General features: G+C 41.2%; 1 protein-coding gene across 1 annotated transcript in view; it reads left to right on the forward strand.

Moving 5' to 3' along the window:
• GNA13 (G protein subunit alpha 13) overlaps nucleotides 1-5713 on the forward strand; it is a 35584-nt gene extending 29871 nt beyond the window's left edge. Inside the window, exon 4 of the mRNA XM_019637773.1 lies at nucleotides 1588-5713. Within this exon, the coding sequence (XP_019493318.1) occupies nucleotides 1588-2160 (573 nt within the window). The 3' untranslated portion in view covers nucleotides 2161-5713. The remainder of the gene's footprint in view (nucleotides 1-1587) is intronic.
• Nucleotides 5714-19003: the final 13290 nt, after the last annotated feature.

Consider the following 19003-nt stretch of genomic DNA (forward strand, 5'->3'; position numbering starts at 1 on the left):
CAGCTCAGTGGCAGCTCGGCTCGGGCCGGGACTCGAACCGCTGTTGCTCAGAGCTCAAACTCTTGAGCGAGCTCTTAACCAACTGAGCCACTCAGCTGGCCCCAACTTAGAGTCTTTTGTTGAGAACAATTTTGAGGCCACATCTGGAAAACAGCGCTGTGATTAATAGGGAGCTATAACAGAGGGGAAAAAACCCTGGGTGTGCTATGAATTGGCCACCTATCCTGTGCATATCAGACAGGTCACAGAATTGTATTTGCTTCCCCATCTGACTGTAGTACCAGGGCCATTGAAGCCCTGCTGTGTGTCAAGCCCCATGACCATGTGGTAGGTCAGCACAGGGGTCAAGGACACGGGTTGTGAGCCAGACCACCTGGGTTCTAATTCTGTTCCATCACAGACAGGCTCTGTGTGACCATAGGCATTTCTAAACCTTAGTTTTTCCTTCCATATCATAGACACAGTACGAGAACCAACTGCACAGGGCTATGGGATGATCACATGAAGTAAACCCCATGTCTTAGTCTGCTCAGGCTGTCATAACAAAATACCACAGAGTGGGGGCACTTAAGCAGCAGACATTTATTTCTCACTGTTCTGGAGGCTGGAAGTCCCAAGTTCCAGATGCTAACATGGTTAACTTCTGGTGAGGGTTCTCTTCTTGGCCTGCAGACTGTTGCCTTCTCACTGTGTCTTCACATGACTTTTGCTCAGTGCATACTCATGGGGAGAGAGAGAGAAATTTTCTCATTCTTATAAGGCCACAAATACTGCCTGGTTAGGGCCCCACCTATATGACCTCATTTAATCTTAGTTACTTCTGAGAAGCCTTGTCCCCAAATATAATCACATTGGATGTTAGGGCTTCAAAATGTGAATTTGGGAGGAAGGACACAATTCAGTGCATAGCACCCAGTGCCTTGCTCATAGATGACACTGTACCTTGGAAATGAACCTAGGAAGCGGCCCAAAGCATCTTCAGTTTATTAGCTGGAGGATAGGAAGTGTTTGCCACACATGTCGTGTAGCAGCAGCGATAACATGGAGGGACCAGTGTAGGGCTCTCAGTCACCAAGGCTGGTGCACAGTAAAGAATGTTAAGAATGGATTCGAGAGGGAGAGGCAGCACTGGGAACTGGGAAGTGATTTCCGGGAACTGACATTTCAAACCTCCTCGCCTTTAGAGGAGTAAGGAGCAGGTGGCTGTGCAAGCAGTGAGGTCACTTTGGCTGAAACTGAGCGGAGGAAATGGTGAGGAGTCACTGAGGTAGATGCAGCAGTGGGCGGGGGTACAAGGACCCCTGGGGGATGAGACCTCAGTTTGAGTAGCAGTATAGGGGTGGAAAAAATAGGAGCCGCCCATGGCAGTGAATTTTGAACCAGTCTTTGTACGCTAATATTTTAATATATCTTGGCATTATATAATGAGAATAATAATAGTACTGATGCTTTATTGTCATCAGGAGGTGTCATTACAAAGATAATTTTGTTTGCATATCCATTCACTAGATCAGTTAGATTAGAACATTAACAATTCTAGTTACTTCTGGATTGCTGAGTATAAAACCATTTTTTTTTCTTTTCCAGGATTACATTCCATCACAACAAGATATTCTGCTTGCCAGAAAACCCACCAAAGGCATTCATGAGTACGACTTTGAAATTAAAAATGTTCCTTTTAAAATGGTTGATGTAGGTGGTCAAAGATCAGAAAGAAAACGTTGGTTTGAATGCTTCGACAGTGTGACATCAATACTTTTCCTTGTTTCCTCAAGTGAATTTGACCAGGTGCTTATGGAAGATCGACTGACCAATCGCCTTACAGAATCCCTGAACATTTTTGAAACAATCGTCAATAACCGGGTTTTCAGCAATGTCTCCATAATTCTCTTCTTAAACAAGACAGATTTGCTTGAGGAGAAGGTGCGAATTGTGAGCATCAAAGACTATTTCTTAGAATTTGAAGGGGATCCCCACTGCTTAAGAGACGTCCAAAAATTCCTGGTGGAATGTTTCCGGAACAAGCGCCGGGACCAGCAGCAGAAGCCCTTGTACCACCACTTCACCACTGCTATCAACACGGAGAACATCCGCCTGGTGTTCCGGGACGTGAAGGATACCATTCTTCACGACAACCTCAAGCAGCTTATGCTCCAGTGATGTACAAAAGACTGGCTGTTTTAATACCTTTTTTGTCTTTTTGATTGTTTTCTGTTTTGTGTTTGTTTTTGTTTTTTTTTTTAAATAGTTTACAACAGGAATTAGGAAAATCTTGATCCTCTGTTTAACTTCTTGGAAATCTTAGTCCATCTCCTGCGGACTTTGGTTTGTGGCTGAAAGCTGCTGAATAACACACCGGCAATATCTGCTCAAATTCAGGCTTTGATCTGTTTCACTATGGCTTCCCTTAGAGAGGAGATGTCATTTCCTGCCAAACCTCAGACAAGGTATCTATTTCAGGCTTTAAATTCTTCCACTTTTCAAATTGAATGCTCCTGTAGTGCCAAGTGAAGGTGTCCTTAAATATTCGTAGGTATGAGGTTAAGAATGTTCAGTTCTAAAACAAGTGAAGACATCTTTTGTCCGCCCTACACAGAGCAGCCACACGTGTGCCTGGTATCATGGTGACTTATTTTGAAAGGGCTATTAGAACAAATTTTGAACTTAGGAATAATGCGCTATAGATTTACACAGATTTAGCCTTCATGTATTTTTTAATTGCTCATATACACAACAGTTGTTTGTTTTTCAATTTCTGTGGTTTCTTAAGGTAATGTTTTTAGTGTTTTAAAGTTTACATAAGGATTTCTGGTTTGATGCTAACGAAAGTTCACCAGTGGTACGGGGAAGCAAAAGGCAAGCAAGTGCCATATGTAGTGTTTTGATCAAAGTTACTAGTGAAATACAGTTCACCCTTCTCATATTTATATACCATGTACTAAAAGTGCCATATGTGGAACATTCTGGCCATGGCAGCAACTAAAAATTGCAAGCAACGTGATAACAGAATTTTTTAAATAACCTTTTCCAGAATGTTAAGTTCACTCTCAGTCTTTTAAATCCTGTCTCAGATGATTTGGGGCCTTACTGTAGGAAATCATTGTTATACCATCACAAACGTCTTTTCTTTTGCTCCCCTGTCTATTCCCATCAGCTCAGACTGTGGCATTCAGGGGATTTTTATTCACTTGGAGCTGGCCAAAGGCAGTCTTTTCTTGTCACACTATTCAAGAAGGTATTATTTCAGACTTCTATTCAACCTTGGTGTGTCTCTAAAAGATATAGTATGTACATGTTTGTATCATTGTTTTTGAAATTCTGGCTCATTGATGTATATTTTGAATGTTTTTAAGGATACTCCTAAGAATAAGTAGTAACATTTGTAGTTGACACCAAAAGTTGATTACATTTGACCTCCTTCCATCACTTACCAAATGAAAACATACCCATGAAGTAGCTTCGCAATTACAAATACATTCATAGCAAATTTATGAGAATGGCTGGTTTGCAGTGCTAAAAATACTGCCTTGTAAGGTTATGTATGGTGGTAGAATTGGATTAGAGAAACAGATGTACAAGGCTGGTGACAGTTTGGAAAGTATGGCAGCTTTTCTCCTTTTCCTGAAAATTGTGATTAAGACTGTGATATCTGTCACTTGACTGTATAGCTGACCGTGTTCTCAGGTATTTTACTGGCTAGAAAGTTCTTGAAAGATGGGTCAACACTATGGCTCTTGACCTGGCTTGCTGTCTGGTGTGAGAGGAGGGCTTTTCATTGAACTGACCCGGGATCATGCCTCACGTACCTGACTTGTCTTGCATTTGAAGTCCACCCTCATGATATCCATAGTCATTTGCAGTGTTTCCATGCCTTGGTTATACATGACCTACAGGCCTGTGGCCCCGCGTGATAACACAAGTATTCATAGTACAGTTCCTGCATGTTTGCATAGCCTACATCTAGTGCTTCTTGGCAAAAAGAAAGCTTTGTTTGAATCCACAGTTAGAATAATTGCAGTGCTAGTGAATATTGGAATATGTGTACAGTAACGTGGACTTTTTGGGGGAGAGTCTATGTGTAAATTTAGCATATAGTTTTATTGAATGGCCAAAACATTATTTAACTCCAGCAAAGGCTAAATAAAAAAGTAAGTTCCCTGTATGAAGAGGAAACTTAGTCTATTTACATTATGTTTAAGATCTGTGATATGAACCATAAAATGGCCTGACAAAGCGGAAGTCATCACGTTTCCCCATGTTGACCACCACCAAGACATGTTAAAACACCAAATAGATGTATTATTTTGGGCATTTTCAGTTTTCTTTCCATGTGCATGTGATGTCTCAGAGTCAACATTCTTTTTGGTAATATCTAGAATATATTTTGAGGCAGTAAATTACTTATATTTCATGGCAGACTCGTTAAGAGAGTGGAACTGTAAGGTTCACTCTGAGGCTCTAGCCCACACTTTTTATATACTGTATTTTTAAACCATTTGAAGGAGTCGTTTTACCAATATCATGAAAACCAGTTCCTTTTGAAACACCGCTAGATGAAGAGGGAGGTGTGAAGTTCAGTGAACAAAATTGAAAGGGCGCTCGGTTTTCACTATGCCAATTTCCCCCTAATCTCTAAAAAAGTAATTTAAATTGGAAGCTTTTAGGTGTGTTTGATTTTCTAAGTCTTCACAGTTATGATTTGGAATAAAATGTGCCTAATTCTCTGTTCCATTCTGTTCTTAAACCTGAATGTCTTCTCGTTTAGTTCTTATGAAATAATCACACAAGTGTCTTTTTTGACCTTGAAGAAATTTATAGTATACAGAGTTGCCTTATAAAGGAACACCACAAATTTGGGCCTTGATTTTATAGGGGAAAGTTTTTGTTAGTGTTTTCTGCAGATCCACATAATTTAAGGTGTGTCTCTGCCACTTAAATTATTTTTAATACAAGGAATTGTTGCTTTCTGCCAAATGTTGTATTAAGTTGAAATCTTCATTTCAGTCTTATTGTCTTGAAAGGGCTCTTGATGGCTATAGAGAGCAACTACAACCCAAGAAGGGGATGTGGAGTGAAAAAGACGATGCATTTTTGTTTTGTTTTCTTGGAAGTTTCACAGGTATTTTATGTGTGAAGATCCTTGGGTGAGTCTCAGGTGAGGTTGTTTAGGGAAATTCTTGTTCAGCTGGTAGCAGTGGTCGGTTTAAAGTAGAAGGAAGTAAGATGACCTTAATACCGGAAATGGTTAGAAGTATTGATTTGGATTCCACTCTGAAATCACGTGCCCTATAACTTTTTGTAAGAAAGAATGAGTAAATCTTAACTTCCAATGTATACCCAAATACTTGTATTTATGCTTTTGATAAAATGTATTTTCAGCATTAATGCACATATCCGGTTATGCCTTATTTACATGAAGAATAAAGTTACCAAGTTATGTTTTGTTATGTTCTGAAAGTCAAATCACTATTTGAGAATCCCTCAGATTGGTGCTTTCATTATATAATGATACATTTACGCAAAACCCCAAACCAAGCCATTTGAAACAAGATTCCCTCCGTTGCAATTTGTAGCGATGTTATTTCTGTATGTGTAATGAGAAGGCTAAATATCAGTGTTAACTCTTAATTTCTTGTTTGAATCCATGCAATCATGCTTGTAAAGCTCCATCAGATATTTGTAACAAACTCCCTAATAAATCTAGAGAAAGCCACTCTGTTACCTTTTCATTTATTTTAGTCTTATTTGAGGAATCAAGAACAGAAATTGTGCATGTGTCTGTTTCAGTTGGAGGTCTGACTTGGTCCCGGGTCACTTTCTCCTTCCCATCATTCCAACAGGCTGTTCCATTAGTCTCAGACGACCTGTCCATTGTTGTGCTGCTTTTTAATGATAGGATGCAGGTTGGCTTTTCAGTCTCGTAAACATGAAGAAGAGAGGGAGTGCAAGTGAGTGGGTGTGTGTGTGTCTCCACATTCCAAATAAAGCAAATGATTATTTTACGGTACGAGGTTAGGGCTTAATCAATTTGTACTGGAGACTGAAGTAGAAGTCTAAACCTGAATATTTTCAACAAGTTGGACTACATGGCTTTTTCAAGTACCAGCAAGTTGCTCTTAGCCTTAGGCTGGTAAGTGATTAACAGCATTTGAAATACAGTGTTTGTACCGCTAGCATTCTTATGGCTGTACTTGAATGTATAGTTAGCATTTAATTATATTCTTGTGTCATTCTTGTGTCATCCAGGTCTAACCATCTGATTTCAAATGCCAGAGCTTATATGGACCAAAAAGCATTAACCCTCCGTCGGGCGCAACTGATTTCACAGATTGTTTTGAATTTCTGTGGATTTTTATACTGAATTTATGTAATAAACATATTAAACATGTTTTTACTTTGTAGCAAATTAAAATTTCATTCTGAATAATCATGCTTACACATTATTTTCATTCATTTTCAATTTAAATAAATAAATGTCATACACACATCTAGTAAGGTGCATTGTGCCCGAACTTGTAACTTTTGCATTGCACCCAACGGAGGGTTAATGACAGGGCAGTGTTATCTGGATTGATAAGAGATTTTTGTGCCCTATCCATGTCTGCTGTTGATGATGAGAATTTCCAGATGGTTTAAAGTATGCTAGAACCCGCTTTGCATAAATTTCCCATCAGTGAAAGTCATGATAGAAATAATGCTACTTTCTTGGTATCTAAATTCAGTTTGTATTCAGAAAGCTTGTTATAATATTTCCACAGTAAGTGATGCATTTGTCCTCAGTCATGCCTAGTTGATGGTATCGGGTAAAAGGGAGGGGGCGGTGAGGGATTAATTCTTGGGAAGTAGGAGGCCTGACAATTAAGTTTGCGAACTTGTTTTAACAATGTTGCTAACCTGTTTTTGATATCAGAGGGATTATTCATCATGAATTTGTACCAATGGACAAACAGTTAACCAAGTTTACTATTTCGAAGTGCTGAAAAGGCTGCGTGAAAAAGTAAGACGACCTGAACTTTTTGCCAGCAATTCATGGTTCTTGCAACACGACAATGCACCAGCTCGCACGGTACTGCCTGTGAGGGAATTTTTAGCCGGTCAACAAATAACTATTGGAACACCCTCCCGACTCACCTGATCTGGCCCCCGGTGACTTCTTTCTTTACCCAAAGATAAAGGAAAGATTGAAAGGAAGACATTTGGATCACAGGACATCAAGGGTAATGTGACGACAGTGCTGATGGCCATTCCAGAAAAAGAGTTCCCAAATTGCTTTGAAGGGTGGACTAGGTGCCGGCGGCAGTGCATAGCTTCCCAAGGGAAGTACTTTGAAGGTGACCATAATGATATTCAGCAAAAGTGGCACTTTTTCTAGGATGAGTTCGTGAACTTAATTGTCTCACCTCATATATGTAACAATGCAACAAACCATACTATTCACTCTTTCTTTACCTCTTACTTGAAAGCAGAAGCTTAAAATGTCTTAAATGGCTTTTGTGTACTACTCTAACATGGTAAAAGCTCATTTGCCACAAGAAGCCTTATCAAAAAGTATATTTTGTAACAACCTCATAGATCCTGTACCCAACAAAACATGCTTTGTATTAGTTCTGTATAAAAGTATTTGCGGCTTAGGATTTTTTATATGTGTATCTTTTTATAACTTTCCAGGAACTAAAGCACATTATCTGATACTGTAAATTATTTTCTGTCAGTGCTTAAGTTCAGGATTGGCAATAAATTATTTCTAAAGTAGGTCTGAAAATGAAAACGGTTTGATTTTATAAAATGAGTTGCTAGTTCATTAAGGCTTTTTACTTTTGTACATATTTTGCAAAAATTTTGCCTCTTGCTATTAATATTTGCTTTGTAAAGATTCCTGCCGTTTAATAAACATTTATAAACTGTTCAGTACTATGATGTTATTTAAACTGACTGTTTGATAAATGTAAAGTGTAAAGCAGATACTTAAAGTTTGAAAGCAAAAGTTTCATCTAGTGACTTAAAAAGCATAGTAATCTCTATTTCAGTAGCTCTCCAACCATACTTTGCCTTAATATATTACTCTATAAACTTTTCCTTACTAAAGATGGAGGCGTGGAGTTCATCCAAGGAAGTCCCAGACTCACAATATGTTTTGATGTGGGAAAGGGGAAGCATTTATTTTTCTCTGTGCTTCTCTTAAAATTGCTGAAACTGCACTGGGATTTTTCTGGGTTCATGGTTTGTCCACCTGCAAGAGTAATGCTGCTATGTCTGTTGTACTTGAAGTGGTGTTTTCAAAACAAATCAACATGTTAACACTCATTTTTTTATTTCAGTATGTTTTTCTTTTAATTTTTTGTTGGGGAACAGTATGTTTTTCCAGGACCCATCAGCTTCCAATTGAGTAGTTGTTTAAATGTAGTTTGGAGAGCGCAGCTCAGTGTCCCATGTGGGGATCAAATCGGCAACCTTGGTGTTATGAGCCTGCGCTCTCACCACCTGAGCTAACTGGCTGTCCCCCTTGAAATATAAATTTTATTTTTGGAGATTTACAGAAAAATTGCAAAGTTAAGAGTTCCCAGCCGAATAATCCACAGCCTTTGTAATAAATAGTTTGCCCAGTTAACATCTTGCCTTAGTATGGTACATTGGTCATAATTAACCAATTATTGATACTTTAACATTAAAGCCCATACTTTATTCGGATTTCCTTACTTTCCCCCCTACTGTCTGCTTCTGTTCTAGAATTCATCCAGGATACCATACTACATTTAGCTGTTTCCTTCGGCTGCTCTTGGCTAGTAGCAATTTCTCAGAATGCCCTTGTTTTTGATGACCTTGGCAGTTTTGAGGAGGAGGAATACTGGTCAATACAGGCATACCTTATTTTATTGAGTTTCACGGGTATTGAGTTTTTTGCAAATTGAAGGCAAGACCCTCCACCAGCCAGAAGATTACAGCTCACTTTATTGCAGTACTCACTTTAGTGCAGGGGTCTGGAACCGAACCCACAATACCTCCGAGGTATACCTGTATTCTGTAGATTTTCCCTCCTGGGATCTGTCTGATGTTTTTCTCATGATTAGTGTGAGTACTTAAGTGTTTGGGGAACATAGAGGTAAGGTTCCATTTTCATCAAATCCTATCAGGCATACCACTCATCTTTTCCTTAACTTCATCCAAATCAGAAGTCGTTAAGTAAATTCAGGTATGTTTATATCTTAACGCATTTGTTCAAAACCAAGTATGTACTTCCCCAGAATGAAGGACCTTTCACCACTACTGGGATTGCAAAGGAGGTGGGAATAAATGTTCGGTGGCAATGGCTGTACTCGGAGACTGGTGGGCTCCAGGCCTTTCTGGCAAATAAAAATTCTGTCCCAGAGGCCTCACCATGAAGTTTCACTGTTGGTCCCAAGAGGAACTGAATTAGAAAAATTTGGACTTAGAAATACCTACAAATCTACAAATATCTACAAATGGGTAGATTGCCAACAGGTCGTGCGTTAAAGGCTTTTAGAAATTTAAGATCTTTTAAAATTGGATCTAAACTACTTGAGCTTTGGAATCCCCAAAACAAACCAAGGAGTCTTTTTTTCAAAGCTTTTCTTATGTTATTATTGGAAAAAGAAATATCGTTTTGAAAGGAAATCATTAAAACTCAACCAATTGCCTAGTAAAGTATTTGGCACCATCATGGTTAATTGGCACCATCACCCGCCATTGGCACGGGATAGTCTCTCAAAATGACCTGTCTCATTGTGCACAATGTGGGTTGTTGGAAGAGAAAAAGAGAGACTTTGGTCTCTCAAGAAAGCAAGAAACTTAAGAGTTTATAGGTTAAAAAAAAAAAAAGTTTACAGGTTAAACCCGAGTTTTGTTTTGGTGACGGGAGATTTGGCAAATCCTCAAAAAAACGAGTGACCGAGGGCAGTGTTTTAAAATACTGTACATTTTCCTCAGAAATGAGTAGGGCAACCCAGACACAGCAGTGGGGCAGGAGCATCTATGAAAACGCTATGCAGCTGTATTTCACAAGCGTCCCTTTTTCAAGCACACCAAGACAAAAGGCTCAAAAGTATTCCGGACAAACTATTCGAGGCAGCTGTGTTAAGCTGCTCTGTTGGCCTCAAGAATACTGAGGGAGACTGGGAACACAAGGCACATTTCCACGGAGTGGAGGAATGCGCTCGTTTTTCTTTTCTCCAGGAGGTGCGTGATAGGAAAACATAAATGCGAACAAAGTCGTTTTAGAAGTTGATCATTCTGTTGTAATTAACTACACGGTAGCTTTAGACTTCGACCTTGATTTTCTGCCCCTCAGATGTACAAGAAGAGAGGGGACGAGCTCCTAAAAGGAAACAAGGCCAAACATGGCTGCCCGTGGGAGAGAAAAGGTCTAGTTGTCTCGTGTTTTTCTATTATTCTACATGGAAAATCCCCCTGTTCTTGTAGACTTTGTGGGATTTAACTAGCTGGTTTACTTTTAACATCAGTACTCGTTCATCAAAACTTTATCTTGAAAAACGGAAATAAATAAAATAAAAAATAAAAAAAATAAAAAAATCTTTATCTTGAAAGAGACTATCACAGCACCCACGGCTCAGCAATAGTGATAAAATTACGTGATGAAAGCTAGTTTTGTGCCGCCGATCCTGGCATTTGTGTAGCAGGTTATAGTTTGGGGGAAGATGCTATAAATCAGTGTAAAAGAGAAATATTAATACATTACAGAGTGAGGGCTGGATCGCCACCTTTATGGGGAAAATGGGCATCAATTGAGCACAAGTACACTGGACAGCATAACTCTAAAGTGCATACAACAGGAACGTTCAAACTCCCTGCCCCACATTTAAGGCAGTTTCAACCTCGCTTTCCAGCCAACCATCCCTTCCTGCTTCCTGTCCTCCAGCTGAAGAGCTCCGCCATTTCCCCCCATAGGTACGTCTAGCGTTCTCTTGGCCTCAGGCCAAATTCTACTCATCCTTTCAAGGCCCCAGCCTGAGGACTATTTCCTGATTTCTAACCACCCCAAGGCTAGGAGCAGCTGTTTTCCTTTGAGCACCTATCCCATCTTTTTCCTCTCTCAGGGCACTTAAAACGTCCTACCTTACTTTGAAGCCATCTGTGTTCACGGTTTAGCTCCCCTGCTTGACCGTGATGTGAACACCTTGATGCACAGATGGTGTTGGTAAGCTCCCTGAGCCTGCCTGACACACCTGGTTGTTCCCGAGAGTAACCAACGTGGCCTCTACGTCTTAGGAGACTCAGTCAAGTTGTGGTGGGAGCCTGGGGGAAGCTAGGTTGCGGCGGGGTGGAGAGATCTCTGCCCGGGCAGCGCGGAGCTGTGGCTTCCCAGGTGACTGAACTAGCTTGAGGAGTGGCCTGATTAGACTGATTATCTGAGAGAGGTTGAGCCAGGTGACTTCCATGGTCTTTTAACTACATTCAGATTCTTGAAAAACTTCTAGAATATTCCAGCTCATAACAAAAATTGTTCATAGCATAATGTAGAATTACAGTGGGTAATACAAAGTTCCTCTGAGAAGGCCGGCCATTTTTCCTGAAAAAAATAAAGGGAGGGACTTCATGAGGGGGGAAATTATAAGTATCTTTGAGGACCCTAAGGTTAACTCAATAGGTTTTTTTTAAAAATGCCCCCCTTCCATGGCTAAACTTTTTTTTTTTCTACACACTTTTCCTCATGGGGAATTTCCTTACAACAAGCCATAGATAAGTCAAGAAGACCACGTTTGTCTTTCTGAGGTTTGAAAATTAGGATCTGACAGCGTCAAAAACTCATTGGCGCTTTCCTATACATGAAGGTCAAATTCATTTGTTTTATGGTTGCTGTCTTAGTTGGCCCTGCTATAAAAAGCACCACAGACTGGGTGGTTTACAAACAACAGAAATGTATTTCTCACTGTTCGGGGACTGGAAGTCAGAGATCAGGGTGTGAGTGAGTGTGACAGGGTTCTGGAAAGGGTCCTCTCTGGTTTGCAGACTGCCAGCTTGTCGTCTCTTCACCTGGCAGGACAGCCAGCTGGCCTCTCCGAAGGGCACTACTCCATTCATCAGAGTCCCACCCTCATGACTTAATCACCTCCCAAAAGCCCCGCCTTCAGAAACCACCACCCTGGGATTAAGGCTTCAATAGATGAGTTTTGAGGGGACACAAACATTTAGTCCATAATAGTCACCAAAACAGCATCAGGTTAACTTGAACCCAGCTTGATTTTTCTGCCCTTTTTTCTCCGAGAAAACCCTTTTTTTTTTTCCGGTGATCGGTGTAGGGATAAGAATCCGGAAGCTCCTGAGCATCTTGTTGGACACCTTGTTTGGTATAAATTGTCTTCATATACTCCATGTGCTACCGAAAACTCACACCCCTAGTCCTACTACTCTTCCACAACTACTTCAAATAATTTTGATGTTTCTGTCTAGTCTGTTTTCCATATATATATATATTCATTAACATGTCAGCATAAACGCAGTGATAATTGTTTTCAATAGTTGCATATTTCACTTAGTGCCTACCTATATCTTTCTACTTAAACTTCCCCAAACTGGTGATGTGAACTGTTCTGACAGTAGCAACAATGACACCCACTTTTTTTTCAAATTCCTGCAATTCAGATTACTTCTGAGCCTGACCTTTTCTCCCAGACCCCAGTGAGTTTGGTTCTAAAATCCTCCAGTGTGCTCATAAATCCAGCATCTCAAAGACCTTTCCAGATTTTCATGAGAGCTGAAACACACCTTCCCCGTGTGAAACACACCACAGAACAGACCAGAAAAATTTAAAACTGACCCCATATTCTGCGGATCGCTGGTATTGCATGAATAAGTTCTCGTTTTGAGGAAGATAGCTCAAAATCTGATAGTAATTTTACCCATTTAGCAAAAAAAATCGTGAAATGATTTTGTTTCTGCATTGTAAGATGAAGCTTTAGTTGTTTCCCTCTTAGTGTTCCTAGATTGGGGAGCTTTTCTGTTGTTAGTTTTGTGTATCGGGTATGCTCTATCCGGATAGGGCTTATGTCCAAGGGTGTCCTCACAATTGTTTCCAAAAGGCAGCTCAAAACTATCTGTCAGCGGCTCTAGAAAGGGCAGTTGGCTGCTAAACTTCAGGCTTTTATTCACTGGTGATTTGATATTTGTCTTGAGCACAGTCCTGGAGTAACCAAGTCTTCTGAGCTTTCAATAAGCTCATGAAATGGTGCTCAACATGATTAGCCATCAGGGAAATGCAAATCAAAACCACGGTGAGACACCACTTCACACCTAACAGGATATCTAGAACCAAAGAAAGGCACAAGAATAAGCATTGGTAAAGGTGTGGAGACATTGGAACCCTCATCCATTGCTGGTGAGAGAGTAAAGTGGCAGCCCCTTTGGAAAAGTTTGGCAGTTCCTCAAAATATTAAACAGTTACTATGTGATCCGACAATTTCCGTCCTAGGTATATACCCAAGAGAATTGCAAATACATTTATACAAAAATTTGTACATGAATGTTCACAGCAGCTTTATTCATAACAGATAAAAAGTGGAAACAACCCAAATGTCCAACAACTGATGAATGGAGGAAATGTGGCATGGTCATACAATGGAATATTATTCAGTAAAATGAATGAAGTACTGACACATGCTACAACATAGATGAACCTTGATAACATTATGCAACGTGAAAGAAGCCAGACACAAAGGGCTTGATCTTTATAATCATGAGGTTCCATTTATGTGAAATGTTCAGAACAGGCAAATCTATAGCTACAGAAGATAGATAAGTGGTCGCTTGGGGCTGGTGGTAGGGAAATGGGGAGTAAGTGCTAATGGGGACATGCTTTTGGAGATGATATTGTTCTCAGATTGTAGTGATGGAGGCATAACTCACTACACTAAAAGACATTGAATTATACCTTTAAATTGGTGAATTTTATGGTATGTGAATTATATAAATAATAATGCTATTTTTTAAAAAAGAATTTGAGCCTTCCATCACCCACATCATGTGCAAAAAGACTGAAAATACACACGAAAATGTTAACTTTTTTTTTTTTTGGAGTGATGATAATCACAAGATATTTTGTCTTCTTAATTAACACTTTCTTATTTTCTAAATTTTCCACAAAGAGCATCGGTTACTTTTATATTAAGAAAACCAATCAATGAACATTTAAAAGCAAAAGAACAAGCTTGTATTTGACCAGCCAAGTATAAGCGTCTCTGTTTGATTCCTTTTATCTCCATCATTATATGTGTAATTACTTGTTTTCCAGCCTGACATCTGGAATAAACCATAAGCTCCCAGAGGGCAGAGGTTACTGTGTCTGTCTTATTCACCCCTCGATGCCCAGAGTCGAGTAGCTGGCTGGATACATGTAAGTGCTCAGAAATATTTGTAGAATGTAACTGAATTTATTAAATGTCAACTGTATCACCTATGTGCTAGATAGAGATACTTCCAGTGATGAGAAAATGATCCACTTATGGAATTGAATTTAAGATGCTCACAGCCTAGTGGGAGATAAAATATGGGTGTATGAATAATTAAACCAAGCTGGACAGTAGCAAGTACCACTCAGGAGGAATAAAGTGCTACAGGCCTTCAGGGAAAGGCAATTATTTCCATCTACATGGAATCAGGAACACTTTTGTAGGAAAGATGGCATTTGGGCTGGGTCTTCAAAGATGACTTAAGTGTATCTGACCATAAGGGGCAGGACAGGCTGCCTGCCCAGTGGATGGAACAGCATAAAAATGAGAGACCACCTTTCATTGAGCAGCCTTCTGTAAGGCAGGGTAAGTTAAGAGAACAACTCCCCTAGCCCCACCCCAGGAAGTTCACTGTCCAGCAGTGGAAACAAAAATATGAAAGGCTGTGATTAAAGACATAGGGAGTTCTACGCAGAGGATACAGCACATGCAAAGGCACTGAGGCATGACAACTTATAATACAAGTGGGGGTAGCAGTAAGAACTCTCCCGGAGAGACAGTTGGAGACAGATAAAGCAAATGGTAAACTATTATAATAGTTGTTCATTATGCTGTTTCTTCCAAATCTTGTGTATGTTTGAAATTTTTCATAATAAAAAGTTAGAAAAAGTAACGAGATCATAGCATGATGGGGGTGGTGTTTTATAAGTGTAAGAACAGCTTCAAAGCCTAGACTGGAGTGGGGTCCATACCACAAGGCTTGCATGGCTGAGTTATGCCAAATCCATGACATCAAGATGCTTTCATCTCAGTCACAGTCCTTGTGTGGCCTCATTGCAAGGAAGCCCCAAGGGGTTGCACTTTTTCTCGCCTGCCTTTGTGTGATCCATTGCTTTAATGGCCTCTTTGCTCAATAATACAGGAGGTTCAAACTGCCAAATTCCAGCATAGGACATAATTCATTACAATTTTTTCACCCATGCTTTAATGTTATATTATGACTTTTCGACAGAATTACTGTGCTGCTTTTTCCTTTTATTTTGTAACGTTCTGTAAGGAATGACTGTAGGATGCTGCTGTGATCGATAAGCAAGAACATGAACTTGGAGGTAAGACGAACTTGGATTCAAATTCGGGCTTCTCTGCTTCCTAAGCTGTGTGACTTTAGGCAAATGACCTCACCTTTCTGAGTGCTGACAGCCTCATCTGTAACACCTATGCAGTAAGTTTGTTATTAAACATGCAGTAGAGAAACGGCTGCAGTGCCAGGCAAGGGATAGGAATTGGAGATATCTATTGTGATGTTTACCTTTTATTTTATCTTTTTTTTTTGGAAGATTTTATTGGGGAATTGGGAAAGGGGAACAGACAAGTTGCTGTCCTTTTGTTCTTCAGTCTAGTTGTAGAGGACGTCGCTTCACTGGCCCATGTTGGTATTGTGATCATTGCTCTCTTCCCCGCTGAGGCAGATTGGTCGCCGACCATTGGGTGGCCACTCACGGCAGCTCACGGCAGCTCACTTCAGCCCCACTGCAGCCTGTGCCGTCACTGGTGACTCACGGCAGCCCAGCTCCAGGTCGAGCTGTTGTTCATCATCTTAGCTGTAGAGGGCGCAGTGTCACTGGCCCATGTGGGATCCAAACCCGGGCCCTGCTGCTCAGAGCTTGCGCTCCCAAGCGAACTCTTAACCAACAAGCCACTCGGCTGGCCCTATTTTATCTTTTTTTTTATGTTGTTCTTTTTCACACCCTTTGCTTTCTTTGTCTTCCTTCTTCCCTCTCAACCCATTCTTTGTTGTTGTTTTTTTTTTTGTTTTTCAACTTGAAAATTTCCCCCCAAAGAACCCAGAAACCAATGTGTGAAATTCTCAGGCTATATCACTCTCACCACCCAGAGGTGAGATTTGAGCTGAAAGTTCCCTGAGAAAGAAGTTGTGTTGATATTGGTCGTCTAAGGGAGAAGGTACAGTTGGCGAAGTTCAGCCTTATATTAATAGGATCGTTAAGCAAAATACATGTGCACCCAGTCTTTTTTTTTTGCACTTAACCACTACATCTGTATTATAACATCAATGCAATATTAGTAAATTCAGAGAAATATTGAGAAAGAGAATACAGCAATAAAACGGGGTAGGGTCAGAGTGTGGAAGCTGTGCACCTCAGTCTTGTGATTATTACAGGTATAAATCATTAAATCAGTGACCAGTGACCAACCAACAGAGTTCAGCTCTACTCTATGTTTACTATGGGAAAACACAAAATACATACAGGCAGATACTAAACATTCCTCAGTGGATGAAGGGTTTAATATTTATTTTTCAAACCATTTTAATTCAGGCAAGACAGATATAGAAAAGTGGGGTCCCAGGTTGCCCGACCCCAGTCTCATTTTGGCCCCAGGAACATAGAAAAGTAGAACACGTATGGTCTCTGGCTGAATCCAGTTCCGTTAGGCACCCTCCTGGGACCCACTGCCTTGCAGTCCAGCTTGCCCAAGGTGGGTTTGCTGGTATAACAGGCAGCAAAATAAATTCAGGAAGGCATTTATAAGTATATCACCTCAGAGAGGAATTGAAAATCTAGACACCTGAGTGCAAAGGTGCAAAGCCAACGGATTGGGGAGAAAACATGCTAATTGTGAACGTTTGCCTCTGCTTTGTGCCCTGCGAGCTATGTAGGAGGTTTACGTCCTTTGTGAAGAATGGAGAATCACTGAGGCTTCCTCCAGGTTGGAGAGTAAGGTATGCAAGCCCAGCTGAGAAAGCTCCCAGGATGCAAAGTAGCTCTGGGAACAGGTTGCGCGCTTGCGTGCTCCCTCTCTCTCTCCCTCTTCATTAATCCAATAGCTTGTTCCATTGGAGAGCGCCCTGGGAAGTGCCCAGTCATGCTTCCCTGTGCATCTTCTGGTGGTGGCAGCCATCATACCTGGCATGCCCAGTGTGCTCGTGTATGACTACATTTTAATTCTGGAGAGTGGTCTTGGGACTGTCTTAAGTAGCAAGAGTCTTGCAAGCAAACCAGCATGTCTTTCCACTTTTAAGCTGCTTAACTTGCTCCTAAAATATAGTCAGTGTCAGTGTGCTGGGTAGGAACCTTCTGAACTGGCTTGTGATTCTGGCTCTAACATCAATGGACCAGTTTTAAGACCTTGACCAAGCCACCCCTCTGAGCGTCCCAGTTTGCTCCCCTGTGACATAACAGGTCACAGGTGATAGATGCTCGAAGGCCCGTTACAAGACTGACATATAACTATAACCCTGTGACTGAGTTGGGATTTTGAAGTGTGGTTGTTATACTTAATAACGTTGTGAGAATAAGACACTGATTGTGTTACCAGAACCCGAAACCTTGCATAGGTAACATTTTTAGGAATGTGTGTTTAGCTGGGAGATAGACTAGCAGAGTGGTTAAGAGGATTCCTTCTCAAGTCTCAGCGTGAATCGGCTCTGTCATTGGCCAGCTCTGTGACCTTTGGAAGGTTCTCTACACCCCATTTTCCTCCTGTGGGAAGTGGGTCCACTCACAGTTCCTGCCTCACAGGCTCTTCGAGGAATAAGAGATAACACATGGTAACCTGGGGCCCAGGTAAAGGGGACCCGGCTATGAGTTAAGAGTCTCGCAATGGCAAGTGTATTCATTTCTTGTGGCTGCTGTAACAAATGACCACAAACTTTTGGCGGTTTAAAACAACAGAAGTATTTCCCCTCACAGTTCTGGAGGCCAGATGTCTGAAAACAGTATCGCTCAGCGGTGCTCCCTCTGGCAGCTCCAACTGCAGAGCCTGTTCTTTGCTTCTTCCAGTTTCTGGGCGCTGCCGACGTCCCTTGGTTTGTGGCCATGTCACTCAGGCTTCAAGGCAGCGTCTTCACATCTCTCTCTGCCCCGTCTTCACATGGCCTTCTCCTCCACGTGCCAACTCTCCCTTTGCCTCCCTCTTGTGAGGATACACGTGATGGCATCTAGGGTTCACCCAGATAATCTAGGATAATCTCCCCATCTCAAGATCTTAATCTAATCACCCGCAAATACCTTTTTGCCATATAAAGTAACATCCTCAGCTTCCAAGGATTAGGACTTGGGTATCTTTTGGGGGCCACGGAAGGACTGTTCCCGCTGGCTGTGGTTTTATGCCTCCACTGCCCATTTGCTCTGGAGACTGTCATCCCCTCTAAACTTCCCTCACGTAAACACATCGCCTTTCCCGCCTGGCCCAGCTCTCCCTTCCGACTTCCTGTTTCTGGCCACAGCCACATCATTGTCTCCATAACCCTCTTCGGAACCGTCCTTGACCCGTCCAGTTCCTTCTCTTCCCTGACACCACCCCACCCATGCTTCATCTTAGTCACCCAATCTCAGAATCACCACGTCTCAGAGCAGAAGGAAAACTTCTTCAACACCTTTGATTCGCAGAGATGGAGCTGAGCCCTAGAGAGGCAGCCACTTGCCCATGGCACATGGCGATTTAATGGCAAGGCTGGACTAGAACCCGGGGCTCCGAGACCCTCTGCTACCATGGCAGCCCATCCTGGTAGAATTCTTCCTGAGGGTGATGCTTCCCCCATCCCTTATCTCTATCTCTGCAGC

This window comes from Hipposideros armiger, unplaced genomic scaffold (genome assembly GCF_001890085.2).
Source record: "Hipposideros armiger isolate ML-2016 unplaced genomic scaffold, ASM189008v1 scaffold_34, whole genome shotgun sequence".
NCBI lineage: Eukaryota > Metazoa > Chordata > Mammalia > Chiroptera > Hipposideridae > Hipposideros > Hipposideros armiger.